Source organism: Polistes fuscatus, unplaced genomic scaffold (assembly GCF_010416935.1).
Source record: "Polistes fuscatus isolate 324 unplaced genomic scaffold, CU_Pfus_HIC Scaffold1, whole genome shotgun sequence".
Classification (NCBI taxonomy): domain Eukaryota; kingdom Metazoa; phylum Arthropoda; class Insecta; order Hymenoptera; family Vespidae; genus Polistes; species Polistes fuscatus.
In genome coordinates, this window is record NW_025112997.1 from 12765628 (window position 1) to 12792670 (window position 27043).

At 33.0% G+C, this 27043-nt stretch overlaps 1 protein-coding gene across 1 annotated transcript; it reads right to left on the bottom strand.

Annotated features, from left to right (window-relative positions):
• Window positions 1–1620: 1620 nt before the first annotated feature.
• On the bottom strand, window positions 1621–25594 carry LOC122515876. Its single transcript, XM_043633401.1, is given in 8 exon segments — window positions 1621–1773; window positions 1853–2008; window positions 2116–2272; window positions 2589–2823; window positions 2893–3076; window positions 13213–13616; window positions 24625–24727; window positions 25499–25594. Coding segments are annotated over 8 exon segments (1488 nt in total).
• Window positions 25595–27043: the final 1449 nt, after the last annotated feature.

Sequence of the window (27043 nt, forward strand, 5' to 3'; positions counted from 1 at the left end):
GAGAGAGAGAGAGAGAGAGAGAGAAAGAGAGAGAGAGAGAGAGAGAGAGAGAGAGAATTTGCGAATAGGAAACACACGATCGTGATCTCTTGAATCGACTTAAGAAACTTCGAAGTAACGTTTCCTCGTTACCAGAAAATTGATTCTATCGACATTACGTTATTTATTTTTTTTTCTTTCGTTATTTAAAGGAAAAAATAATCAAAAAAAAAGGATCAAGATATTAATGGTATATCGACCTTCTTCGTATACAACGAATCTTTCCATCTCTTTCACTCTCGTTCAAATTGAATGAATCATCAACGAAACGATTTCTTTCGTGTAACTTAGTGAAACTGAAATAAACGCATCGTAAGGAGATGATTAAGAATGCTACTATGTCCATGTCGGGTCGATCGTACTTACGAATGGAACTGGCAAAGAGAAAAGGAAAGATCAATGACATTAGAAAAGGTCAACTGGTTGGACTCAGAATGACCTTTATTATTCTTTCGGTGGTCAGACTTCGATGACAGATCGAAATTGTTGCGATATATATATATATATATATATGTATGACGATTAAATGATTCCACGATCTTATTCTTATAAGGACAAGATTTCTCATTTTTAAACAAAGTACGCATAAATTTTGATTAAATGACAAATTTTGTAAGATTATTATAATATAATAATAATAATAATAATAATAACGAGATTGTGTGCGTGCGTGAAGATGTTTATTGTTATTGTAGATACTAAAGAAGGCGGTACTTGTTCTCTTTCATTAGCTGGGTAACTGGTAACGTAATCATTTATCATAGTCCATCGAGTATATTACGCATTGTAACATGACAGAAGCTAAATGATGTCTTTATCCTAAACGACAGGTAATATTACGAACATGATAAATCCGTTCGTTAATGTGCGTGCTACGATTGTGCGTTATTAAAAAATTAAGTAATGGAAATGATGGGAGAAAAGTAGTCGAAGGATATTTAACTGTGCGTTCATATCTTATTGTAAGAGCAAAGAGAGTTAGTTGGATGGATAATTACGTTTGTTCTTGTACTTTGGATGCGTTACTTAAGGAACGTGCGCCGATTGAAAGGCAACGATGATAGCTCACTCTTCAAATTGCTCGATGTTTTCTCGAGTTAAGCAAGTTGCGCCATAACTCGCGCCACGAACGAGAAACAAAGAAAGAAAGAAAGAAAGAAAGAAAAAGAGAAAGAGAGAAAGAGAGGTGGTGGTGACTGCAGGTCGTTCGGGTGGTGCAATATCATCTAAATAAAAATTCACAACGCGAAGCGTACGTTCCCTTCCTAGGCACGACGTTTAAATGTTAACGACAATGGCGAGTCATGTCAGATTGTTCGTGTCGAAGCGAAAGGGCGAGAGGCATGGCCACGGACCTTCTATTTGCATACATTATTTCCATCTTTCCATTTCGAAGTAATCTTCTATTCGAAAGTTAATCAAGAAACTCTCTCTCTCTCTCTCTCTCTCTCTCTCTCTCTCTTTTCAATAATATTATTAACATTAGATATTACATTAAGTAATTCAATATTGAATTGATTAATTTATATCATCATCTTATATACACAAGAATATATATATATATAACAATGGAATCGTTAATCAAGAAACTTCCATCGATGCGAGATTCAAGATTTTGTCATTATTATTCAATGTCTCGTATAGGATAATATAATTATTACGAAGTTGGACCATGCGATGCCACAAGTTCAAGTGTGTCACATCGTTGCAATCTTTTGATTCCTTTTCATTGGCCTTGAATAAAATATATTTTGTAATATTTATTCTCTCTTAAGATTAATTATTAATATAGTGTATAGTATATAAATAATACTTTTTCTTGTAGAATTTTAACTTGAAGATTTTTTAGATGAAAGTATAACTCGTAAGACCAACAATCGATTGTTTCCGTGGTACGAGTTGCATTAGTCAATTCAATCGACTCGAGCGAAGTTTTGATTAGGCCAAGGGCCTGCAGCCAACGTTTAATCTACAACAAGATCAAATCTCTCGTAAATTAATTTTGTAAAACGTATTGGATTAAATTTAATTCAATGATTTTTTTTTCTTTTTTATTTATTTATTTTTTTTTCTTACTGTTGTGATATCTGTGATTAATTGTACAGCAAATGGTCGCATGATGCTAATCAAATTACCAACGATCGTGTTATCGTTTTCGTTGTTACTCGTATACTCTAATACGGACGAGTTCCAGTTGGAAGATGGTCCACATTGTACGCTTTTAAACCCTGATCTTTATAAATAGTAATCATTCAATCATATTTAATCGTTAACACGTTCGCTACCACAAACCATGCCTTATTCGCATTTGTTTTTATACAATATTTTACAAATATTAATTTATATATGTACATAATATGAAATATATTAAATGAGCTAAAAGATTACGTATAAATATCACACATACGTAATGATGGACTATAGAATAATTTATTTGTTTTATAGATTATACGTCACATATATGTGATACGCAAATCAAGTAAAAAAGGGTAATTAATAAAATTAGTAGTAGCGAATGTGTTAATATTCGATATATATATAGATCTTACTTTTTAAAGAACATGGGTATGACATTGTCGATTATGAAACAAGACGGCGTGAATAAGATTTGTTTGGCACAGGAAGCTAATTGACTAATGATAAATGCCAATAATTGGCCAAAGGCTCCAGGATATCGACGCATGTTCGTGCCATTACCACCATATATTCTTCGATATCGTCTTTTATAAATTCCATGCTTCGTGCGATTTCTATCGCACATAAATAAAGAATAATAAGCGGTAACTGTAATTAATAGAAAATAAAAAAGTATCTCCAAAGATATTGATATTACTCAAACGTTTAACGGTTAACATCGAAATCAGAATTTGTTTAACTTACAATCTTTGGTACTTGATAATGTTGATGCCGATCTCGCTCTGGGATGAGTTACGTTCGTGTTGTTGTTATTATTCCTTGCCGATTCCGGCATATATTCTTCAATGATTTCATTTAATTCGACAACTTTACTCGGAAACGTATCGAGACACTCGAGAGCCTAAAAATAATTGATTTTAACCTCGAAACTTTGACAAGTTCTTTCTTTACTTTATCTCGTACGAGCATCACTTATAGTAGTTCATTCACATAGTACGATAAAGTAAAAGTGTATGATCGAACGTTTAGAAAGTGATTCATATTACAAGTGATACACGCTTAGGTCGTGAGTAACCTGGGGTCAACAATGAAAAGTAAACACGAAGGTTATGTGTAAAATCACAGAAAGACATTTCACCTTATGTTGAAGGCGTTCTAAGAATAAATGATCTGTCTTGGAAAACATCATTTCACCCCGAATACGTACATTAAACACGCTTATATCAGAATATTTCACGTGAATTTGGACTAATGTAATACTTACATATTGGCAACGCAACGCGGAACAGGAGTTCCGTAAATTCTAACGATCAAAATCAAAAATAAAATACAATCGACATTATTTTAGATATCTATCTCGTTTTAATCTATCGCGAAAAGTATGAAACAAAATATTTATTAGGTATTAGCATTGAAATAAAAAACAACAATAAACTATGATATCGTATTATATAGTATATTTCTATAAAACGATCATTTATTTCCAAGGAAAAAATTTCAAAAGATACTCGTTAATTTGATAATGAAAATACTGTCGTACGATATATCGACTTGGAGATTAAGAAACTTGATATTATTGACTGATGCGTTTTATAACATCCGTAATGACGATTGTGACGTATCGCGTTCTGTTAGAGAAAGATAGAAGGAGGAAGAAAGAAAAAGGAAAAGATAGATAGAAGAAAAGTAGTCAGAAGGCAAAAGAAGGATTTTTCATCGCCGTGGGTGATTCCATTCGAAGAATTCGCAGAACGCCCCAAGGCTTCTTGGCTACCTATGAGCGTTATGAATTATTGATTCCTACATGCATTCCATTATAATCATCGACGAGGTTCCCGTCGTTGTGTCGTAGAGACGCACGATTACGTCTAACGTATCCTCTAAGGAAGCAGCACGACGACTACTCGACACGATATTTTCGTTCTTCTTCGAGTACGATTCCTATGCAGATCCTGCAGACAGGATCGTATTTCGTAAAGACTTATTTTTCTTTTCTTCTTTCTTTTTGTTTTCTTTTTTGCTTTACGAACTATGCAAACGATGGGATCGATCGTTAAATAACGATTGCTCGATCTCGTCTGACTAAACGGCATCCACTTGATTTTTTTCGAAGCACGTTTATATGTATGTGCATTCTCCATTTGCGAGTTTGTTAACGATGCAAAGAGTTGTTGGAACAAAGTCTCAAGGGTAATTTCGTCGAACGTTTCTGCCCAACGGGCAAAGTCAACGATATTCTATTCGTGCTAATTGTAACTTTGATTTTATTCTTCTACGAGATCATATTCATTCGTGATTATATATCCGTGTGTAATTTGTTTTTTTTTTATCCTTGTTTTACTATGACGCTATTAGACATTTGCTATCTATCTAAAGAGACAGTTATTTTTATTTAAATAGAAGACTAATTAGAATGAATTAATCATTAAAATCATCTGAGTTTATTTAACACAAGTTAAAATTTAGTTTTATTTAATTTATTATTAAAAATAAACATTATTCTCGAATGTCAAGGATTTTTATATTATTAATCACGAATTTTACAATTTGAATATTTTCTTTATTTATTACTCAATTTTATTCAAACTTGACACAAGTAAACTCGAAACGTGTTGTTTATCTATAATAAACGATTTATAAACAGTAAGAATGCAAACAAAAAAAACTCATGAGACTGACCATATACTCAATCAATATTTGCATAACTCATTGTACAATTGTAAGAATATCTTTCTATTCGAATAATACAACTATTCAACGTACTTTATTCTTATGCGGAAGGTCAGGAAGCTCTACTGTAGTAGTAGTAGTAGTAGTAGTAGTAGTAGTAGTAGTAGTAGTATCGGTACCTTCCAACTTTCACGAGTCACCTAACACTTTGAAGAATACTACTGACACATAACATTGTAACGTTAATGAAGTTCTCGGATTGATAAAGGAAAGAATGAGGGGGGAGGGTGGGGTGGGGGGTTGAAGAGAAACGACGATCTATCACTTTGCTTAAGATGCGAATTTTCGCAAGATACTTGATAGAATCTTATAGAATAGAATTGATCCTGGTGATTGAAAGAAAGAGAGAGAGAGATAGAGAGACCTTGAACTCGTGTATTCTTCTTGTTCAATGTTAAGAACTTCGTTCCGTTTAATTACGACCGATTAACTTGTCCGTTGAAGGTAAAATAAGGTGGTGGTGGTGGTGGTGGTAGAGGAACCGTGTGCCTGGATCAAAGTTGCACGAAGAAGCACCTCTGAGCATGGGGATCGATCGATAGATAGATAGATAGATAGATAGATAGATCCTCGTTAAGCCGATTCTTCCTTTCTCGCAAATTCATTTAGCTTCGAGGTATTTCATGTTACGAGCATGGTCGGTAGGTATATATACCTTTTTATTTTTATTTTTCTTCTTCCACCACCACCACTTCTACTTCTACTTCTTCTTCTTCTTCTTCTTCTTCTACTTCTTCTTTTTTTACCGTAATCATGCAATAGTATTACATTTTCGTTGTAGGTACTATTTTACTCATCAGTTCTCATGTAGGTAAAATACATTTGGTTATTTTATTAGTATACATCTTTAGAGAATTAACGGCTATGCGCAAGGTTGATCGAGATTCTTGATAATCATGAGAGGCAAAGAGAGAGAGAGAGAGAGATAGAGAGACTAATAGCGCAGATACATGGGAAAATAAAATAGATTTTAATTGAGCGTGTATAGAATCTCTTAGCGCATAGCTTTAGCTTTAAGATTTTTAATATACTCGATAAAAAATGTAATTAATTAGTGATCTATGTTATATATGCCTCGTATACATAGCTTTCTATAATATATATAACGATATTTACTTCGATAGAGATTTATATATATATAATATAAAAAGGAGACTTTTAATCGTCATGCGTCAACGTTTATCTTTTAATTATAGGATAGAATGAATCGACGGAAAATAAGAAAAGTTTTATTTCGTTATGTCGAATTAAACTTTCTATAAAAAAGATAAATCATGAATAATCGTATCTTGTTTAATGTCGTCTATCAATACAAATAGATTTTCGCAATATTCCAATCTGTAATACGTACTTTCCGATATTTATCCAGAGTTAAGTACCGATCGATAGCGAACCCGACTCTCCATTACAATCTAATTACATTTCGTTCTGACACGCGTGCCTTTGCTTGTACCCCTTTAATGACAGGCACAATCTATCCTAGTCAAGATTGTAATACTTACTTTATAAAATTAGATCGTAAGGATGGACGCGTTCGATATTGCATTATCGATCGTACCCATTACGATTGGATTTCGAGTTAGTTACTATTGGATACGAGATGCCAATTAAATTCTTTTTTTACGATTTACGAAATAAATGACGATGACTGTGGTGGTGATGGTGGTGGTGGTTTAATTTTGTATCGACAGATAACCTTATTTTTTTCTTCTTTTTGTTAAAAAAAAATCATTAGACATTCTTCGACGTTCGTTTGAAATATTTTCTAAGATTATTTGTTATCTCAAAAAAATGCCTTTTACGAGATTTGTAATTGACGTTTTTCTTTCAGTCCTTGTGTTATATATCGATATAATTGGAAATAAACGTTTCCAATAATTTTTCTTAATTAAGATGTACTCCTCAGCACGTTCATTGCGTAAAGCAGTCATCTTGATTTAACATACATCCGAATACGATTACCCAACAAAAGTTTTACAACTGAAGTACGGGTAGATTGGTAAAGGACACAAGAAAATAAATGGGGATCGTAAAAAAAAAGAAAGAAAATAAGAGAAAGAAAGTGACGGAGAGTTCTTCTATTTTTGTTTTTTCCTTTTTCCATTTGTATCGTCTTCGTTCCGTCTCTCTCTCTCTGTCTCTTTCTCTTTCTTTTCTTTGCATTAGTCGAGACGATTGCACGTTTACTGCTGCTGCTGCTGTTACCTGGACCAGGTGCAGAAACGAGATCCACAAGAAGATCTACTTACTATGCCGAGTAGTACAATCGGCACCTGCGAAAGCTTCACGAGAATGCGATGCAAATTTTCCAAGGAGACTCTTATATCGGTTGAACCAACGCGTCGTTGGTAAGTACCCATTCGAATATCTTCTCGAAGAGACTCGCGAAGGTCGTAGGGTTCAACGCGTTGCTGTACTAGAGCTTCCTGACCTTCGACGTTTAAATAAAGTACTTACATTCGATCGTAAGCATCTTTACTAACTGAGAGGAGTCCATGCGACTTCGTGTCTCGAGTTGCACCGAAGTGCATGCAATGAGAAACAAGTTGTTAACATTATAATTAACAAAAATTCATGTATACTTATTATTTCTATCAAAACATTTAAAATAATTGATTCAGATATATATATAGATATTTAGATACTTGTAATATCAGTTTGCTCTAAAGGTTTGGGCTGATTTTCAGAAAAATATTAGATTATCATGAATATTTCTTGCTTTATCTTCCAATTGATAAGTTTTATTCTATATGCATAATATATTTTTATTTTATATTATTTTACTATGTAATATACTATCCATTAAGCTCTATTACCTTTTCCTATACTTTATATTATTTGAATAATACAACGTAAAATAACACGTTTTGTACATGTAAAGTTATTAAGGAAAATAATGAAACTTTTGGAATAAACTTTCTATATTAAAATAAGTATATATTGACACGAACTTTCTGAACGACAGTATTTATATAATTTTTAAAAAATCGAGATAATTAATTAATAAATAGAATTCTTCAAATCTTAAAGTAATAAATATCTGAAATGTAAAAAACAATATAAAAATTAAAAAGACATTATTGATAACTCGAAGATAATAACAGAGAGAAGAGAGTTACGATTCATTGAAGACCCATAATAATAAACTTGCATTATATATAATAAGGATATATTAACCGATGATATTATGAAACATTTCATGATCATGTTTCATTTTACATAAAATAAATATAATGACTTGAATGGAAAGTCCGACGGTATTGAAACCTTTGGTCGTCTTCGTGAAGAGGTCACACACGAGTTTGATAGAGTGCAAAAGGGATTATAAGAAGGACTAAGAAGAAGAAGAAGCAGAAGAAGAAGAAGAAGAAGAAAAGGAAGAAAGAGAAACGGTGGGGGGAGGAGAAAAAGAGAACCACCACCATTACTTTAGCAGCATTGAACGCTATAGCTCGAATGTTAATTAGTACTCATGGGTTTATCCTCGTTTTTTCTCCACCCACGCTCTCGGTACTTTACACGAGATTTTCTTTTATTCTCTTACATCTTCTCCTATACCTCTCTCTTAAAACTCCAGCTACTTTTCTCTTAGCTTTCGTTTGTTGTACGAATAAATAAAAAGGGAAAAATATAATAAAAGTTTCATTATCGTGACGTTTCAAGACGTCACGTTGCAGTTTCTATTGAATCTCATTAATGGTTTTCGATTTCTTTTACTTCTCAATATCAAAGATATTGGGGTGAATCAAAAGTTCGTGCGTTTATAGTGTTAAAACTTTATTTTGAAACTACTTAATGGATTGTGTTTTTCTAAAATTTACTTTTGAAAATATTAATTAAAAAACGCACGAACTTTTGTTTCACCCTAATGGAAGTTTGTCTGTTATCATCGAGTGTATTACGTTACAAATGTTTGACAATACGAACGATTGCTATAGTAGAAACATAGAGGAAGATGATATAAGTATGGGAAGAAAGATGAAAAGGAAAAAGGTGCATATAAGAAGGAAATCTAATGTTGGCGAAAGAATATCGAAGGAAGTAAGATTCTTCTTGTGGTACCCTATACCTATCCTAAGACGTTTCTATGCAAGCCTACTGTCAACGAAGATAACTTACGACCTGCCGGAATAGTAATGGTCACGGCAGGTATTCCCTCCTCTAGTAGATTTAATAGACTCGTCCTGATAGGACTTGTCACCGCTCATGCTTGACCGTAGAGAAGAGAGAATGATTTACCGGCTAGCATTTTTCTTTCGCGCTAACGCGATTTTCAATGACCGGATGAACATCATCGCGCCGTAGTCCATCATTTTAATCCCTCGTTTCGTTTCAAATATAGGACTATCATAATAATCGTTAGAATAAAAATAAACATTTACAGATGTCATTTAGAATCTCGTGGTAGTAAGTTGATTATTCTTCTTCATCGTGTGCGTAACAAGTGTTTGCTATCCGTTTAAAATAAAAGTTCAGATTTATCTGGATATCCTATTTCACGTAGTCGAGTATATATATATATATATGTATATACGTACCACATTTCCCTCCTGATGTCTAAAAATAGCATACCGAGTGTTATAACCCTAGGAAATGAATCCGCATTGTTATCTCACCCTTCAACGAGAACTCCCCCGTCGAGAGCAGATCCTAAGTAACGTTCTTGTGTAGTTAGCCGCGGGACGATCGTACGTTCGATCGGTTTCATGAGCGGGAATGTCGATGAGAGAGACCTCGTCGTGGTTCTATGTTCGTAGCGTGGAAGGCGATAATGAGCCTGCGGGGTTGCGGTGGATAGGTTCATTGGCTCCTGTCCGGGACATCAGGCCCATTGAGCGTACGTCCGTTCTTCGAGTCGAGTCATCGACTGTTGCTGATGCTGTTGCTGCTGATGCTGATGCTGCTGTTGCTCTTCTATAAAGAAAAGGAAAAGGGTAGGTATAGTTAAGAGGAAAGAGGGCAGATAATACTGAGATAGAGAATACGACTTTCTGGGTTGGAAGATGTCCGTCTCTAGGCGGGTGTTAATGAACCGTCACTCGAGATGTCACTTATCGTCTTCCTTTCGGTAAAGAAAAAAAGACTCGAAGCCCCTTTAGAGAAGAAGATCGGCCATCGTTCTCTATCTCTTCTAACCTAACATTGGAACGATCGGTCAAGGTCAGGGACTCTCGTGCTAGCCGGTGAAGTCTTAATATAGTTCATCGACCTCAATGATTAATCTCTTTACCCGAGAAATCTTTGTGCAGCTACACCAGGGAGCTATACTGGAACTTCAACATTCCATATACCTATCCAGAAAACTACACTTCACTTCATCGTACTTGAACTTCATCTTACGTTGTCTCTAGTAGAACAACATTCCCCCTGCGGTTGAACTTCATTCATTTCAAAAACTCCTTGCATATGTCTCCTTCACCCTCCCCCCTCCCTCCATCTCGATTACATTTTCTCACGACGGAGACACCATTCTTAATATTCTAGGTTATCTTTTTAACACAATTCGAAAGAGCCAATTTACGAGCCAATTGGGACCTATTATTTCTCTCTCATTTTATCTTACTTTCTCAAATGAAGTTCTCGGTAAGAAGACTCTCTCTCTATCTCTCTCTCTAGTACGATTTTCTCTTCGTCGTATCTAATTTGCTTACAAGTCTTAACTCTTGTTTACGCGTCGCTTCACGAGCCGTCGTAAAATAAATCGCAGAAGGAACTTAAGAAAGGCGATTCGATGAAGTTTAGCGGAGAGGGAGGACTTTCAGAGTGCAAAGTAAAGAGGTTTACGGGGTGGCGGAGGGGTGGGCTGGAGGGGGAAGAAAGAATAGCACAAGTGGGAGAGAAAAAGAAGATGCCAAAGCCGTGATATTTGCACAAAGGCTTCTTCTCCTCTTGAACTCGTCGTTAGCAGCAAGAGTATTTCAACGCCGACGCGTGCGTGTGTAGTACGCGCGTACTAACGCATGCATGCACGCACGCGCGCGCGCGCGTATTTTAGCCGAGCGCACGCGATTCTGGTTTTATCTCAACCTCTCGTTCAAACATTCGACCTCTCGAATGCGAGTACGCACTACTCGCTCCGTATTTCCCCCCATCTTTCCCCCTCCCCACGCCCCTGATCGTGTGCGGATTATTCACATTTATATACGTTTATGTGTGTGTGTGTGTGTTTGTATGCGAGAGAGAAAAAGATATAGAATAAGAACGAGTCTTTTTACAAGCCAAGACTAATAAAAGCTCCTTCGGAAAGATTCGACTTTCCCTTTAGAAATAATGACAATGCATTCGAATATCCTTGGATTATCTTTCGAAGCTTTTCAATATATGATACTTTTCTTTTTTTTTACACTAAAAATAAGATATTCACATTTTCGTTCTAAAGTCGCATCGCTTCTAATGACGGGGAGGAAGTCTAGTTTTCTTATTATTAAAAATAGATGATAGTCGCAAATTGATATTAACAATTAATCGGTTATAATTTATATAAAATTATATTATAAATCTTTATAACGCAATTATTTGAACGTTAAAAACAAATATATTTTAGTTTAAACAATCAAAAATATTAGTAGAGTATATTAAAGTATTTAGACGTACCTAAAATAATTATTAATTAATCAAAAAAAATGTGTATTCTTGATTAAAAACACGGAGAATAAATTCTACTCACCTTCATCTTCGAAATCTTCCGTTAGACTGGCACGTTGTCCTCTATGAAAGTTCTTTTAGTAAATGTTGTTTGTATGACTTTCCGAAGGCTATATATACATAACAAAAATAATATTCGTAATATATTAGAATTTCCTTTTACGGAAAGTCATATAAACAACATTCAATAAAAGTACTTTCACAGAGGACAACGTGTCAGTCTAACGGTGGATTTCAGAAAAGATGGTGTATCGATTTTATATTTCGTGCTTTTTGACAATAATATACAATTCTTTTCGATTAATTAACAATTAATTTAATATTCTAATGCATTCTACTTATATTTAAGATTATTTAAAGCTATATACATTTGCATAAACAATACATACCTATTAGGATGCTTTTTTTTCAACTATTTTTTTTTTCGATTTCATCGTGAAATTTTGTTGCAAGTACTCAAAAAAAAATTCCCTAAAAGTTTGGGCTCTTAATATTAATATTAATAAATATTTGAAAAAATATATATAGTTGAAAAACAAAGCACCCTAATACCTATTTACGTTCTTTAAATATTCAATAATTTCGATCTGATAATATTTTAGAGGAAAATTTTATCCTCAAAATCATTACTGCGCAGGAACGTTAAAAAAGTATACTTTTATTAAAACAATTACATAAAAATTAAAAGAATACTAAAATGACATTATAATCTTAAATTTTGTTGATTAGGTGGATTATTCTTTTTATACATATGGATAACGTTCGGGAGGTCATATAAACAACTTTTAATAAAAGAATTTTCATAGAGAGAAAGTGCCAGTCTTAAGGTGAATTTCGAGGAAGACGGTTGACGGAACATATACTCCGAGCTTTTAGACAACAACAGACACTTCTATCGATTAATTAACAATTATTTTAATTCTCTAATACATTCTTTTTATATTTCAGTTTGTTTTAACACATATGTATTGGTTGAAATATTACATTACCTATTAACGTATTTTAAACAGAAAATAATTTTGATATTTATTTATTTATTTATTTAATAATATTTTATTGACCCTAGAGCCTAGGCTCCCTGAAGGCCATTAATTACAATATAGTACAATGTAATTTATAGATAAAACAAAACAAAAATTAAAATTATGTAATTATTATTAAACTTATCATTATATTAGTAGTAACGCACAGTAAGTAGATAAATGTAAAAAGAAAATAGTAAATAATAAATAAAAGTATAATAGTTCTATAATAGTAGTATAGTAGTATTGGTTCAAAGCAATAACGAAAAGATAAAGCGAATACAAGCGTTAAACTTTCTTTGTAATTTAGTTTGTAATGTTCCTGAGATGTTTGTATAAGCTGCTGAACAATAATCAAAGATTGGTAATATTAAGGTGGCAACTAATCTGTTTACGCATAGTCATATTAAACAAATGGTAGATAGAACAATACATAAGAATTGTAATTATTAATTATTACATAATATTTAAACATCATAAATATTAAAAGTGACGTAAGTGACTTATTTAAGTAAAAGTGACATATTTTTAAATTAAACGATGATTCAGCTATAATATTACGTTGCTGAGAGCCAATACTACAATATTATTTACAAAGACTATGGATATTTGATAGGTCCATTGATGGCAAAATTTTTACTGGTTCCGATCCGTTTTTAAGGTCTACGCAAACAGAATTAGCCGTGATCCAAATATTTTTTTTGCTGATGTGAGGAAACTTCTTAATAATATTTTGTCGCAATTTATACAATGCCGTTGGATACCGCTTATTTACAAAAATTGGCGTCTTTTGTGTCCCATTGATGATTAAATTTGCTGTAACATCATTGCGTTTCCTCCTGCAGGCAATAAACTTGTCGACCAAATTTGATGAATGGCATTTTACCATGATGTCTCGTTCGCGAACAGAGTTTCCTCTAGCATTTTTCTTTGTTTTGTGTCCGATTCTTTCTACCAATGAAAAACTATTTACGCTAACGTCAGGAACCTCTAGAATTTTTCCGAGTTTAGCCACTGCAGCTGGTAAGCTCTCCAAAGCCGCCTCTGGGAGACCCGAAATTACAAATTGGTCACGAAGTTGTTGTGATATATTTAACTTTTATGTTTCTAGATGACTTTTTGAAACTTGATTTCGTTACTGAGCCGTTATATAAACATAAAATTTGGCGATAACATACATTGTTTTAAATCAGTTTTTTGTTAGACTTCGACACGTAAACGTATTACTTGCGAATAGGTGAAACTCTTAGGGTGGGGCCTAAGAGTTCCTTAACCGCTCCTGCGCAGGAGCGGTTAAATAATTACAGACAAATTATAAAAATGCAAAAATTAGAACGTTACAATCTTAAATTTTATGTATTAAGTGTAAAATTCCTTTATACACATGCGCAACGTTTGGAAAGTCATATAAACAACTTTCAATAAAAGTAATTTTCTAGAGGACAACGTCTCATTTCAACGGTGGATTTCGAAGGGAACGGTACATACATCATATATTCCGAGCTTTTAAAAAACAATAGACATTTCTATCGATTAATTAACAATTATTTTAATATTCTAACACACTCTACTTATATTTTAGATTATTTAGTCACATATATATTGTTTTAAACATTATGTACTTATTAACATACTTTGAATATTAAATAATTTCGATTTGATATTCTTTTTGATGAAAATTTCACCCTCCGAAGTCACCACTACGCAGAAACGTTATAAAAAATGTACATTAGTTTAAACAATTACATAAAAATTAAAAGAATATTAAATTGAGAAACGTTATAATCTTAAATTTTATTGATTTGATGGATTATTCTTTTTATACACATGCGCAACGTTCGAAAGGTCCTGTAAACAACTTTCACCAAAAGAACTTTAACAGAGGACAATGACTCAGATCAACGGTGGATTTCGAGGAGGAGGGATCACAGAACAAATATTCCGAGCTTTTAGACAACAATAGACGCTTGCATCGATTAATTAACAATTATTTTAATATTTTAATGAATTCTTATTATAATTAAGATTGTTTAAACGCATATATATTTATTTAAATATTACCTAACTTTTGACGTACTTTGAATATTAGTTAATTTCTATTTTATGTTATAATAGATGACAATTTTACCTCTCTCCTCCGAAGTCATCACTGCGCAAGAACATAACAACAAATGTACATTTGTTTAAACAATTACATAAAAATTGAAATAATGTTAAAATCAGAATTTTATATAATTTTTATTTCTATTTATTACAATTAATTTTCTCGTTACATACATAAGAAACTTTCGGAAGGCCATGTATATAACATTCATTAAAAAAAAACTTTTTTATATGACAATGTTTCAGTCTTACAGTAGATTTCGAAGAGGAAGGTTCATCAAAAGGTACATCTTTATTTTTAGATTACAATATACATTTCTATCGTTTAATTAACAATTATTTAAGGTGTATTGAACAAAGTATTATTCACTACTAATACTTTTATATATAATTGCTTAAACATATACATACATTATTTTAAATATTACATACTCTCCTATTAACTTATTTTGAATATAGAAAATAATTTTAATATGAATTTATTTTTATGATTTTAGATGACTGTGTCTTCAGCTTGGTTGCGTTCTTGGATTGTAACATAATTATAAACTTCTCCAATTACTTAGATTGTTTTTCAATCATTGTTACATAAAATTTAATATCAAACGTTTATTAAAATTTTATTATTTTTTTAGAAACAATTCAATGGGTAGCGGGTGGATTTCTTCTTCGCAAAGGGCGCCATTTGTTAAGAAGGAATTTACTTCAGGGATGCGACCCTGCCCACGCGAGCCTTGATTCTATCTTTCTCCCAAGGATAGAATCATGTCCTTCCCTCAGCTTTTTAAAGTGAAACCCTTTTTTTTTATTTTTTTTTATTTTACTTTGCTTTTTTTAACTCGCGATTTTGCAAGCATAGATGTGCACGTAGCATAGGAACTGAAACTGCATTAGAAGGGATGTCTATCACCGCTATTAGTAAGACGGGCCCAGGGATTCAGTTCCTCAAGCTTGCAGTAAATATAGTGCCGGTGGGCAAACTGTACGTGCAGCGTAAGTTCCTCGTAATATAGATTAGAGTCAGTGGATTAGTCCAACCGGTGGGATACCACTTAAAAAAAAAAACGTAAAAAGTTTCACTTTAAAAAGCCTACTTTTCAACTTCTTCCCTATCCCTTTGTTTTTTTTGTTGCAGGTTACATAGGAGGAGGACTACATCAGGACAGCACGAAGACTTAGTTATAATAAAGGATAGTGTAAGATAATTATTTGTATAATTAAATGTATAATTAAATTTATAATTACATGTATAATTTTAATCTATTTATTCTTCTCCCCTTAGCTCATTACACGCGTATGACATTTATATTTAATGTATTTTACTTGTTCACAGGTTTCATGCTACTTCGATTCCATTCATGATTTACTCCTCTTTTATCATTTTGTTATTTGGTTTTTTACTTTTCTCTTCATTCTCGTTAATAATTTCAAGGATTTTTTTCTCGAGACTTTCATTTTCTATGGTTTCAATTCAATTCGGATGGGGACATCTTCAGGATGCACATCCCGGGTCTTCAGAAGCGGTTACCTCCACGTGGTTAGACCTGGGCAATGGTATTTTACTTTCAGTATAATGTTTAACATATTTTATATGTTATACATTCCATTGCAAAGTAAAATCCAGCTAAAGACCGCTTACTATTAACATTATAATGATAATTAGTTTCTTTCATTTTCCTAATTAATATCATATTACAATTCATTTCATTGTTTTCCCTTTAATACTACCTTCATGTTATATCCCACATTAAAATATACTCGATTTATTTTATAGGAACACTAATCTTGTGCATTCTTTCAGACGTTTTTGACGTGCAATGCGGTCGGTAAAGCACGTTTCAGTCGTGTTCGCGTTCGCGTTCGTGATAAAAAACTTTTTTATAGTTTTTTATTTTCGTTACCGTCCACCCATCATCATCCTAAGGGTAGGAGACCCATCGGGCATTCATCACTGAAGATTAAAAGTAAGTATAATTTTTCTATGAAACATTTTCTATGATAAATTTTCAATAGTTTTCGATTACGACGAAGATATTAATCGTTCTTTTTCATTTTCTGTCTCAGAACATCATTGCAATCGAGCGCGTAGGCAATGAGGTACTCGAGTGTTTGCATCGTTAAACAAAAATCGGAAATTTTTCGAGTAAAGAAACTCCGAAAGTTTCTTTTATTCGGTTTATAGGTGTGCCATCGTCATCCTAAGGGTAGGAGACCCATCGGGCATTCATCACTGAAGATAAAAGGTAAATTAATTTTTCTATTAAATATTTCTTTAATAATTACTCATAATTTTTAAACGATAACAATGATTCTAATCGTTTTGTTTTTTCTTTTTCTTTTTCCAGAAGGCTAAGTGTTTGTGTTAGTGTTTGAACTGCGTGCAATGCAGTTGTAAAAATTAGAATCAGTGTCGCGGTCGCGATAAGAAACACGTAAGTTTCTGATTTTCGTTGGAACCGTCTACGGCATCGTCATCTTAAGGGTAGGAGACCCATCGGACATTCATCAATCAAGATAGAAGGTAAATTAATTTTCCTATTAAACATTTCTTTAATAATTACTTGTAATTTTTAAATGGTAACAATGATACTAATAGTTTTCTTATTTTCTTTTTTTTCAGAAAGGTAAGCAAGTGTTGGTGTTTGATTTTTGAACTGCGCGCAATGCAGTTGCAAAAAATTAGAGTCAGTGTTTGTGCGAATAATTAAAAAATACAATTTTTATCGCGAAGTAGAGTCATGTTTGTTCGAATAATTAAAATACAATTTTTATCGCGAAGTAGAGTCATGTTTGTTCGAATAATTAAAATACAATTTTGATCGCGAAGTAGAGTCATGTTTGTTCGAATAATTAAAATACAATTTTGATCGCGAAGTAGAGTCATGTTTGTTCGAATAATTAAAATAAAATTTTGATCGCGAAGTAAAGTCATGTTCGTACGATAATTAAAATAAAATTTTTATCGCGAAGTAGAGTCAGTGCATTCGGTCATCGTCACCCTAAGGGTAGGAAACCCATCGTGCATTCATCAATGAAGATTAGAAGTAAGTATATTTTTCTATGAAACATTTTCTATGATAAATTTTCAATATTTTTTTATTACGACGACGATATTAATCGTTCTTTTTCATTTTCTGTTTCAGAACATCATTGCAATTCGTGCGCGAAGCAATGTAACGGGAGTGTTTGATCGTTTTAATATAATTAAAATCACGGATTAGAAGCACGATCGTTCGTTAATTTAAATTCGGTCGCGTTATTTTTGAAGTTTATATATTCAATTAATTGCGAGCAATGCAGTTAATTGCATTAGAGTTTGTTCGTATATAAAATTATATTTTTATTTTAAAACAGTCGTACAGACTGTTCGCGAAATAGAGTCAGTGAAGTACATCAGTAAAGTGACCGCGTATCGGGAGTGAAATTTTTGTGTTTGCATTGACTGCGTGCAATGCAGTCTTTGAATTAAATTGTAGAATCAGTGTTTGTACGAATAATTAAAGTAACATTTTAATCGCGAAGTAGAGTCAGTGACCGGGCGTAAATTAAATTCAAATTGTATCGCGTATGTAGATTCAGTGTTGTTCGCCGTTTAAGAAAAATTTCGATTTCGCGATAAGAAACTCTTTTATAGTTTCTTATATTCGTTTACCGCGATATTAGAGTCACGGGAGTGCGAGGAAAAGTGCATCGAGGAATTCTCCCATGGGTCTGATGGACGAGGGATGCAGCTGGACCATTTGCTACGAAGTAGGAGTGTTTTGGAGCCACCGCAGAACTTCTAATGCTAATTGTTCATATTGCATACATGCGTCATTTTATTTTAAAATGCCACATATATGTAATATAACATTTAGCAGGTCGTGAGTTAAAATTTAAAGTCCCTCCGGTGCTCAATCATGCCGAGGATGAAAGGTTCCAATCGGCACGAGTTACTGGTTGTAATTATTCCAAAAAATTATTGACGAGCAGATGAGTGATTCCAAAAAAGGATTAGTCCTTTTTTGAAATTGCTCATGAAAATTGTATATTTTATTGTATGTTATATTATTAGTTCAGGATAGGTCTTCTTGTCTCATCGGTTAAATTTATTTAATTAACAGTTCAATTAATTAATGCACTTTTCTTTTTTATTACGTGTTTCGTTCGCGTTTAGTAGTGGTGAAATCGAGTATTAATTTACTCGATTTCATCCAGAAAAGCATGCAATAAATGTCTTACATGCATTGCTTCGTACTTAGTTTATTTAATCGCAATTTTATTTTTCGATATAATAAAAAAATGAGCAAGAAGAAAAACCCATTCGCGACGGATAGACTCTGGCTGTTAACTGATGGCTCAAAGCCCAGTTCTTTAATTAGAACAGCCATTTAACGAAAGAGTCGTCCGAGATTTTTATTATTTTTTTTAAATTCTTAAAATCTTCTTAAATGTCATTATAAATGACTTGTAGAGTCATAGCTTATATTAATGAGAGAACATTTTTATATAATAATCAAATCTTAGATTAGGATTTTCAGCAATTAATATACTAATCCCCGTTTCTCCCCCCTATACTTTCTGCGTTCTCATTTATGCGTGTGCCCAGGTGTTACACGTATGGGTGAGAAACGGTTAGTATGGGTTTAGTTTTAATTTTCTCTCCCCCCATTTGGCGTCTGTCATTGTGCTAGTGATTGCACGGTGTACATTGCATATGTGTGTGCGGTTAGGAATGTGCATTGTACATCGTTTCGCGACACGTAATATACCGCACTTATTATTTTTTAAAGTTATTGAATAAAAATAACTTGTAGAGTCACGCGTACGATACGAAATTTTCTTCTTTTAACAATCGTTTTGCATAGTAGAGTTACCGCATTTATTTGCGGAAACTATGATATACTCGTATATAACTAGTATGCAATATATACTAGTTTATACTTGTATTTTTGCTTTAGTCATTTATGCAATAATCACTAGCCTTGACAGACGATTACAGCAATTGGTACGTACTCCCTTAAATTTAGAAAACGCGTTTGAACTAGGGTGTCGGAGGTGCCCCGGGGCATGCTCTCTAGTTTAGGCTTTTGCACCCTGGTGGTATATGTGAGAATCGTGGAGTGTGTGGGTTGGTACGCATGTAGATTTTTTTGAGCGAATGTGAAACTTTAATTATAAGTAGGTAGGATCCCGGAATGGCACGTGGTATACTTGCACTTTTCAGTGCGAGTCCCCACCTCCGGGTTTTATACGGAATTGTCACAAAATTATATCTTTTTATTCTATCTTGCTTGACTTGTAAATCTTTTTTGTGACAATTCTGTAATATGTATTATGTATCATGATTCAAAGGGATTTGCAACCATTTAAGAAATTCATTTCTATTTCGATTCTATCTCGAACGAGATAGAGTCGATATTAAATCCGCAAAACCTTTGATGAATTGATACTTAGTTTTAAGTATTATAACTAGCACTTCGTACTATCGCGATTTAGTCTTTGAAATGTTTCATATAATTCAATATAAAGAATAAATTAAATAAAAATATTGCAAAGAAATGCATTGCATTTTTAGTATTATTTTTATTTCAATTCGATTATATTACTCGATAGTAAAAGTGCGAAGTGTTATTAGGTCATCGACTAGCATAATTAACTGCTCGGACATTCGATTAAATGTGCTCGTGTAACATGTGCACAGTCGATGAACTTTTAAGTTCGTTGATTTTCCACGAGCTAGGATAACTAACGGGAAACGCGAATGCATTTTATAATAATTAATAAATAGAGTCACCCCCTTAACGTACATCGGAATTATTTGCATAAGATGTATGATGAAAGTAAATAAATGGAATTATTTCATATATATATTGTAATGTGAAATGTATTTCATTTATATTAGTGTTATAAGCAGTTGAGAGTAATTGGGTGAAAATGTCTTTAAGTCGTTTCTAAATTGTACGACCATAATTTGGCATATTATAACGGTTTGGTATTAGAATAGAATCGATACCTTACATAGTTAATAATATTCCTTTCGGCGATGAGATATCTCTCGACCAAAAGGTAATAATTACCTTCTATGTAAAAAGCTCAGGATGTTTTACTAATCACATTTATTTTTCAGGGTTGTGTTAGGGTCGGTTAGGTTTTTTTTATTATATAGAATCAGGGAAGATTCTAATTCTATATCATTAATCGTTGTAATATGCCAAATTATGCGAATACTTTTTGGAACGATTGACGTTTTTGGTCAAAGATTCTTTTCATGCTCGCACGTAGGGAATGTTCGACAGTAGGCTTGAAGAAAGAAGAGGCTAAAAGCCGAAGAGGCCCCCACTTAATTGTGGCTCAAGAGGGCAACTACAGACTTAATGAATTATTTTCTATGATTCGATAGCATGATCGAATCTTGAGAGAATAGTTCGTTGGTCATTTGATATTTTTATTGTTTGTTTTTTCTTTGCTCGTCAATAATTTATAATGGTTATTAAGAGTGGAAGTAACTAATATAGTTTTCTTTCTGTTATAGGTGAACATCGTTGGATTTGCCATACCATCCACCAAACACCATATATAATTTTTCCTAAAAATAAATCGAGTATTAACGAAATTTGATTTTAAATGATATTTCATTTAAAAGACAGAAAATACTTTAAAATCATGATAGAGTACACCATTCCCGAATTCCCGCTCCCATATCATATCATTTTCTGATTTCCTATTATACACAGTTTCCTCACTTTTCATTCTTCATTTCATTAGTAGAAACTAATTATCTTATAATGTTTTTTAATGTCTCTTTTATTGTTTTAGGTATCAATATTTATTCAATTATTATATTATATATTTAATTAACTTTCGTTTTATTTTGTTTCAGGATGTGATTAATTCCAATTCATTTATTGGATCTTTGCAAATCCAAACTAATCTTTCTGTTTTCTTTTTCAGGTTCGTTTCCAGTATTTTTTTTAATGGGTAATGGGTAGATTCTTTCTTTTCGAAGAAAGGTCTACTTCAGGGATGCGACCCTGCCCACGCGAGCCTTGATTCTATCTTACCTCCAAGGATAGAATCATGTCCTTACCTAGAATCCCCCCCCCCCACCAAACAATCCTATTTTAAATTTTTTGTTGGCAGAATGAATTGTGGAGACTACGCCAAATTCTTTTTAAGAATAGGTGAAATGGGGATCAGAAGTGGACTGAGTTATGGTGAACGGTAGTATTTTAATATGCTTATTACTTTAATATTGCATCATTTATTTAATATTGATCATTCATTGCATCTTTGCAAATCTAAAAAAATCTTGTCTTTTTCTTTTTCAGGTGCATTTTCAGGCTCATCTTTCTTCTTCTTTCCTACCCCTCTGTTTCTTTTGTTGCAGGTTCAATAGGAGGGGGTCCAGACGAGGACCAGACGAGGACCAGACGAGGACCTAGTTATAGTAAAGGATAGTATAAGGAGATTATTTGTATAATTAAATGTATAATTTTGATCTGTTCAATGTTCTCTTCGTAGTATCGCACGCGTGTGATAATTATTTTTAATGTATTTTCTTTGTACGTAGGTTTCATGGAACAACCCATAATTGCATACTTTTTGTATTACTTTACTTTATTTTATGTAGATTGAAAATTTTTATCTGTAAAATATTCATAAATTGTAATCTCCGTATGTGCGTTTATCGAAATTATATTGGGGTGTGTTAGTTTACAATTAAAATCATCGATGTTACTTAAAATCAATTCAGATGCATTCCTCGTTTTATGTTAGTATTTAATATTCAAACTTTTCTCTGTATTCACGTTTACTATTGTAATGTTTTTTAGGTGAAATTCTTAGGGTGGGGCCTAAGAGTGGTGTTCCTTAACAAATGTTTTCTGTTAGATCATTTTCTTTCATTTCAATTTTATTCGGATGTGGACATCTTCAGGATGCACATCCCTCGTGGGTCTTCAGAAGCGGTTACCTCCTCGTGGTTAGACCCGGGCAATGATATTTTACTTTCCGTGTAATGTTTATCATATTTTTTTATGATATACATTCCATTGCAAGTAAAATTCAGCCAAAGACCGCTTACCATAAACATTATAATTGTAATTAGTTTCATTTTATCTCATAAATTAATATCATATTTTCATTCTTTTCCATGCTTCCTCCTATTCATTTTATCTATAAAAACTAATTACTTTATAATGTGTGTTTTTCAATAATTTTTATTTATTAGTTTTACAGATACCACACGAAACAAGAAAAAATTGTATAAAAAATTTCGTTATTATTTTATTACATATTAGGAGATTATTGAATACAATTTAAATCATTTTTATATTTTCGTGCAAGGATCATTCTTAAATAATTTTCATATTATATTTTTTTTACTATACTTGTATATTTTACTCATATAAAATGATTTGAGAAAGATTCAAGTCCATAAAGCACGTGAAAAGAAACGAAAAGCATTAGAAACGATCGAGTGTCAGCCAGACGTCTTGTCCAAGTATCACGTGGTATGCACGTACAGACATACAACATGTTAGTTAATTACATCAATCTTTCGACCCTTTCTCTCTTCGTAGAATAAAAGAAAATAGAAAGAGAAAGAGAGAGAGAGAGAGAAATCGACGGTGATCGTGGACGTAATACGACCTGCATACACGCATTACTAGCACAACTACATTAGATCGTAAAATGACGAGGGTAGACGATGGTTGCATTGTGAACTGACATAAACCTCAATAAAGATAAACTTAGCACGGCCCACGTCTATATTTAAACGCTTTTCTCTCTCTCTCTCTCTCTCTTTCTTTCTCTCTCTCTTGTAAGCTTGTTGAACTCCTCTTACCAATCTCATCGACACCAGACTCAGCTTTATGAATTCTTTTTCTCTTTCTCATTTTCACTTTGCGATATAATAATATAAAAGAAGCTTCTCGTAAAATTGATATCGTATTTATGGAATTCGTTCATTACGTTCGAGATAGATACCTAAAGTGCATAGAACGGGGAAAATTGTCGCGTGCCAGAATTCATTGATATTAACAATGAAACGCGTTTTATGGTTTAATAGCACGCATAAAGTATGACGTTCATTCATTGTGGAACACGCTTCTCTATCGTTTCAATCATTCTTTTTGTTTTGTTTTCTAATCCGTGTTAACGTATACGTGTTATCTAAATTGTCCATAAACAGGGTTGAAACGTGGAAAAGATAAGGATGGTAATAATAAAAAAAAAAGAAAGAAGGAATTTTTTTTATCGTCGTCTCCCATCGCGTTAATTGAGTTGGCACGGAACTTATATGAGACTGTGACACAAAACGTAAGTCATTGGGTCAACGATCATAAGATAACCCCTATGATCTTCTCGTGAGACAATCGCTTTCTTTGAAACTCGTAATAAAGTGACGTTACAACATCCGCCTTTTGAGGAATCTCGTTTAAACGATCTTACCCTTTTCCTTGAAAGATTTTTCATGATTTATACGATTAAGAGAAAAGTCATGACAGATCACGGATCGATCGATCGATCTAAGTATTTACTTATTGACTTTTTATTTTGTTACTTTCTACGGTTTGACAGATTTATATTGCCAATGTGAAACGAATGAACGAACGAACGAACGAGAAACAAAGTTGTGAAATTTTACGAGTCCTCGTTCGTCGAATATTCAATTTGATCTTTCAAGTTGTCGTATATATCAGATTAATATAAACTTCATCTACCATTATGAAACTTGTGCTATGTTTTTTTATATAGATAAATGTTATTTATAATATTGATAAATCATATATATCAAGAAATTATAGCGTTAATCTATCAATCTGATACTTATAGTATGATTCATTTATAATAGTAATAAATAAGAGATGCAAGTTTTGTCATTTATCATAATATAAAAGATAGAATTACTTATTGAAAATGCACTCTTTCAAATGTTCTCTATTTCGATCAATGGTCTCACTCAGTCTTATAACAACGTTTTCCGTGATGCATATATGCGAGGCTGTTGGCATGATTTTTAATGAAGTTCCTGAGGATTCGTATCGTCTCAATATCTCATTGTTCTGTTTATTAATTAAAGTTACTTAGAGTTCATGTTAGGTTTTCCTTCAGAATTTTGTGCATATCAAAACGATAGAATGCATTTGAAAAAAAAATTTACTTTTTCTTTTTAATATCACAATAATTGTAAACAATCTATCTTTCATTTATCAATATTACGAATAAAATTCATGCTAATTGAAATAACACACACACACACATCGTATAAGTTTGATAGCTGAATATTATCTTTTATCCTGTAGAAAATATTATATTATAATATTATACATTACTAAGATATTTATGTAATTACGCGTATCCTTAAATCCGTGTGGGAGAATACGAAAGGGGTGGTACTGTATAAGTTACTTTACGATGATTTCTTTTTAGGATATATATTGAGGTTGTGGCAGAAAGCTCGAGGCAGAAAACGCAAAGATGTTCATTCTCAACCATCTGTTCATTGGGCGCATCTGTGCGGTTCTTCGCGAATCTCTACGGAGTTTGCGGACTCTGCGGACACTGCGGACACTGCGGATCGTTTTGTAACGCGTTACGCCTCGATAACGTACAGCTGTTTTCCTCTGGTGGGATCTTCTAGAGGAGTACTCTCCCTTCGGATGTAATTTATCGAAGCGGTAAAGCAAATGACGGGGTTTAACCGAACGTAACGATGGAAGCGACAAGTACGTCGATTCTAAAGAGAAGTAGTAATAAATGTTTTCTCTAATGTATTTTTTAATTTTTCTTTTTCTTTTATTTTTCTTATAAATAGTTTTTCGTTCCTCTCTTACCTCGACTGTTAACTCGATCGTAACACTCGAAGCATTTCTGCTTGTTGTTGTTGTTGTTGTAATTAAAGGTCTCCAACGAATTATGTCTTTGACCATCTGTATAATTACAAGTGTTTCTCTTCTTCCTGTTATATATATCTCATCTTATTTTTCTTCTTATTCTTCATAAAGTTAGCGTTAAACTATTGAGAGGAATGGTAGTGAATGGTCGAAACCGTATCGGTCGTTCGGTCTTTAAGGGAACGTAAAATGGATTTACAGTAACTTTGTTAATTATATAAGAGGAAACGAGCCATCTGCAATTACGTCTCTATTATCCCATTGAGCCGGAAGTTAGCATTTATATAATATATGTGTATATGTACGTATTGACGCACCTGTGCCCGTTAACTTTGTTAGTAGAGTGCACGTTTGCAAATAAACGACTGATCTTTACACGTCATTCTTTTACCGTTTTATTGGCTCGAGATATATTCATCATTATTTTTTTTTTTATACAGGCTATTCAATTTTTAATTCATACGAATATTTTAAAATACAAACCATTTTTCGATGATCATTTTTATTTCTATCCTCTATTTAATGTTATGTTAGAATTTTAACATTAACACTTATATATATATATATTCGCAGCAATAATTTATATAATTTTTAAAATTCAATTTTCTTATTACGACTGAGCAAACATAAATTTAACATTAAAAAGAAAAAAAATCAAACTAGCGAAATAACATTTAAAAAGTAGATACGATTCGCGCGTGCAATTCTCCGGCGTTTCTTCCCACGTTGGAGAATCAAAGTGCATCGAATAAATTCGTTGTTTCTCTCTCTCTTGGTTGGTCGGTAATGACGCAAGATCATTTTAAGCTTATCTATCTCGTACGACGATCACGCGCAAGCAACATTATGGAACGACATTAATAATCTAACGGCTTCGAGCCATATAGCAACGATTTTCTCTTTCCTTTTTTATTATTATCATTATCATTAATTTTTTTTTTCTATCAAGGCAAGAATATACACCTACATGGTTTCGCGAGATCTCGATAGCGGAAGAACTTAGGCTAACATTTATCTCATCGTTAATACCTCGATATTACGTATGAAATTTGATCTCCATTTCTCCCTCACCCACCCCCTACCCTTCCTATTTTTATTTTCCTACTCGAAATATTTAAGATTAGAAATGTTTGCGATTTCATTATCATCGGGTAGGATAAAATTTTCGAAGAAAATGTGTACCTACCTGTTAAAAAAACCCCAAAAAAAAAAGAAAAAACTATACGAGGAAACAATAAGACGTCTAGGGTTTTGGTGAGTGGTTGGTTGATTGGTTGGATTCGCATTGTTTTAAATTTTGTTCCGATTTAACGTAACTCCGTTGCGAATCTCTCTAACACATAGTATCCTTTATCTGAATTGGCATTCGTATTTTTACAGACACACAAGCCAGGCAAGGGTCCCCTCCCGTGAACCTTAACATAGTGTTCGTTCACGGCACGTTAAAGGCCTCTGGGTGCCACGACGTCGGTGTCTTGCACGCTA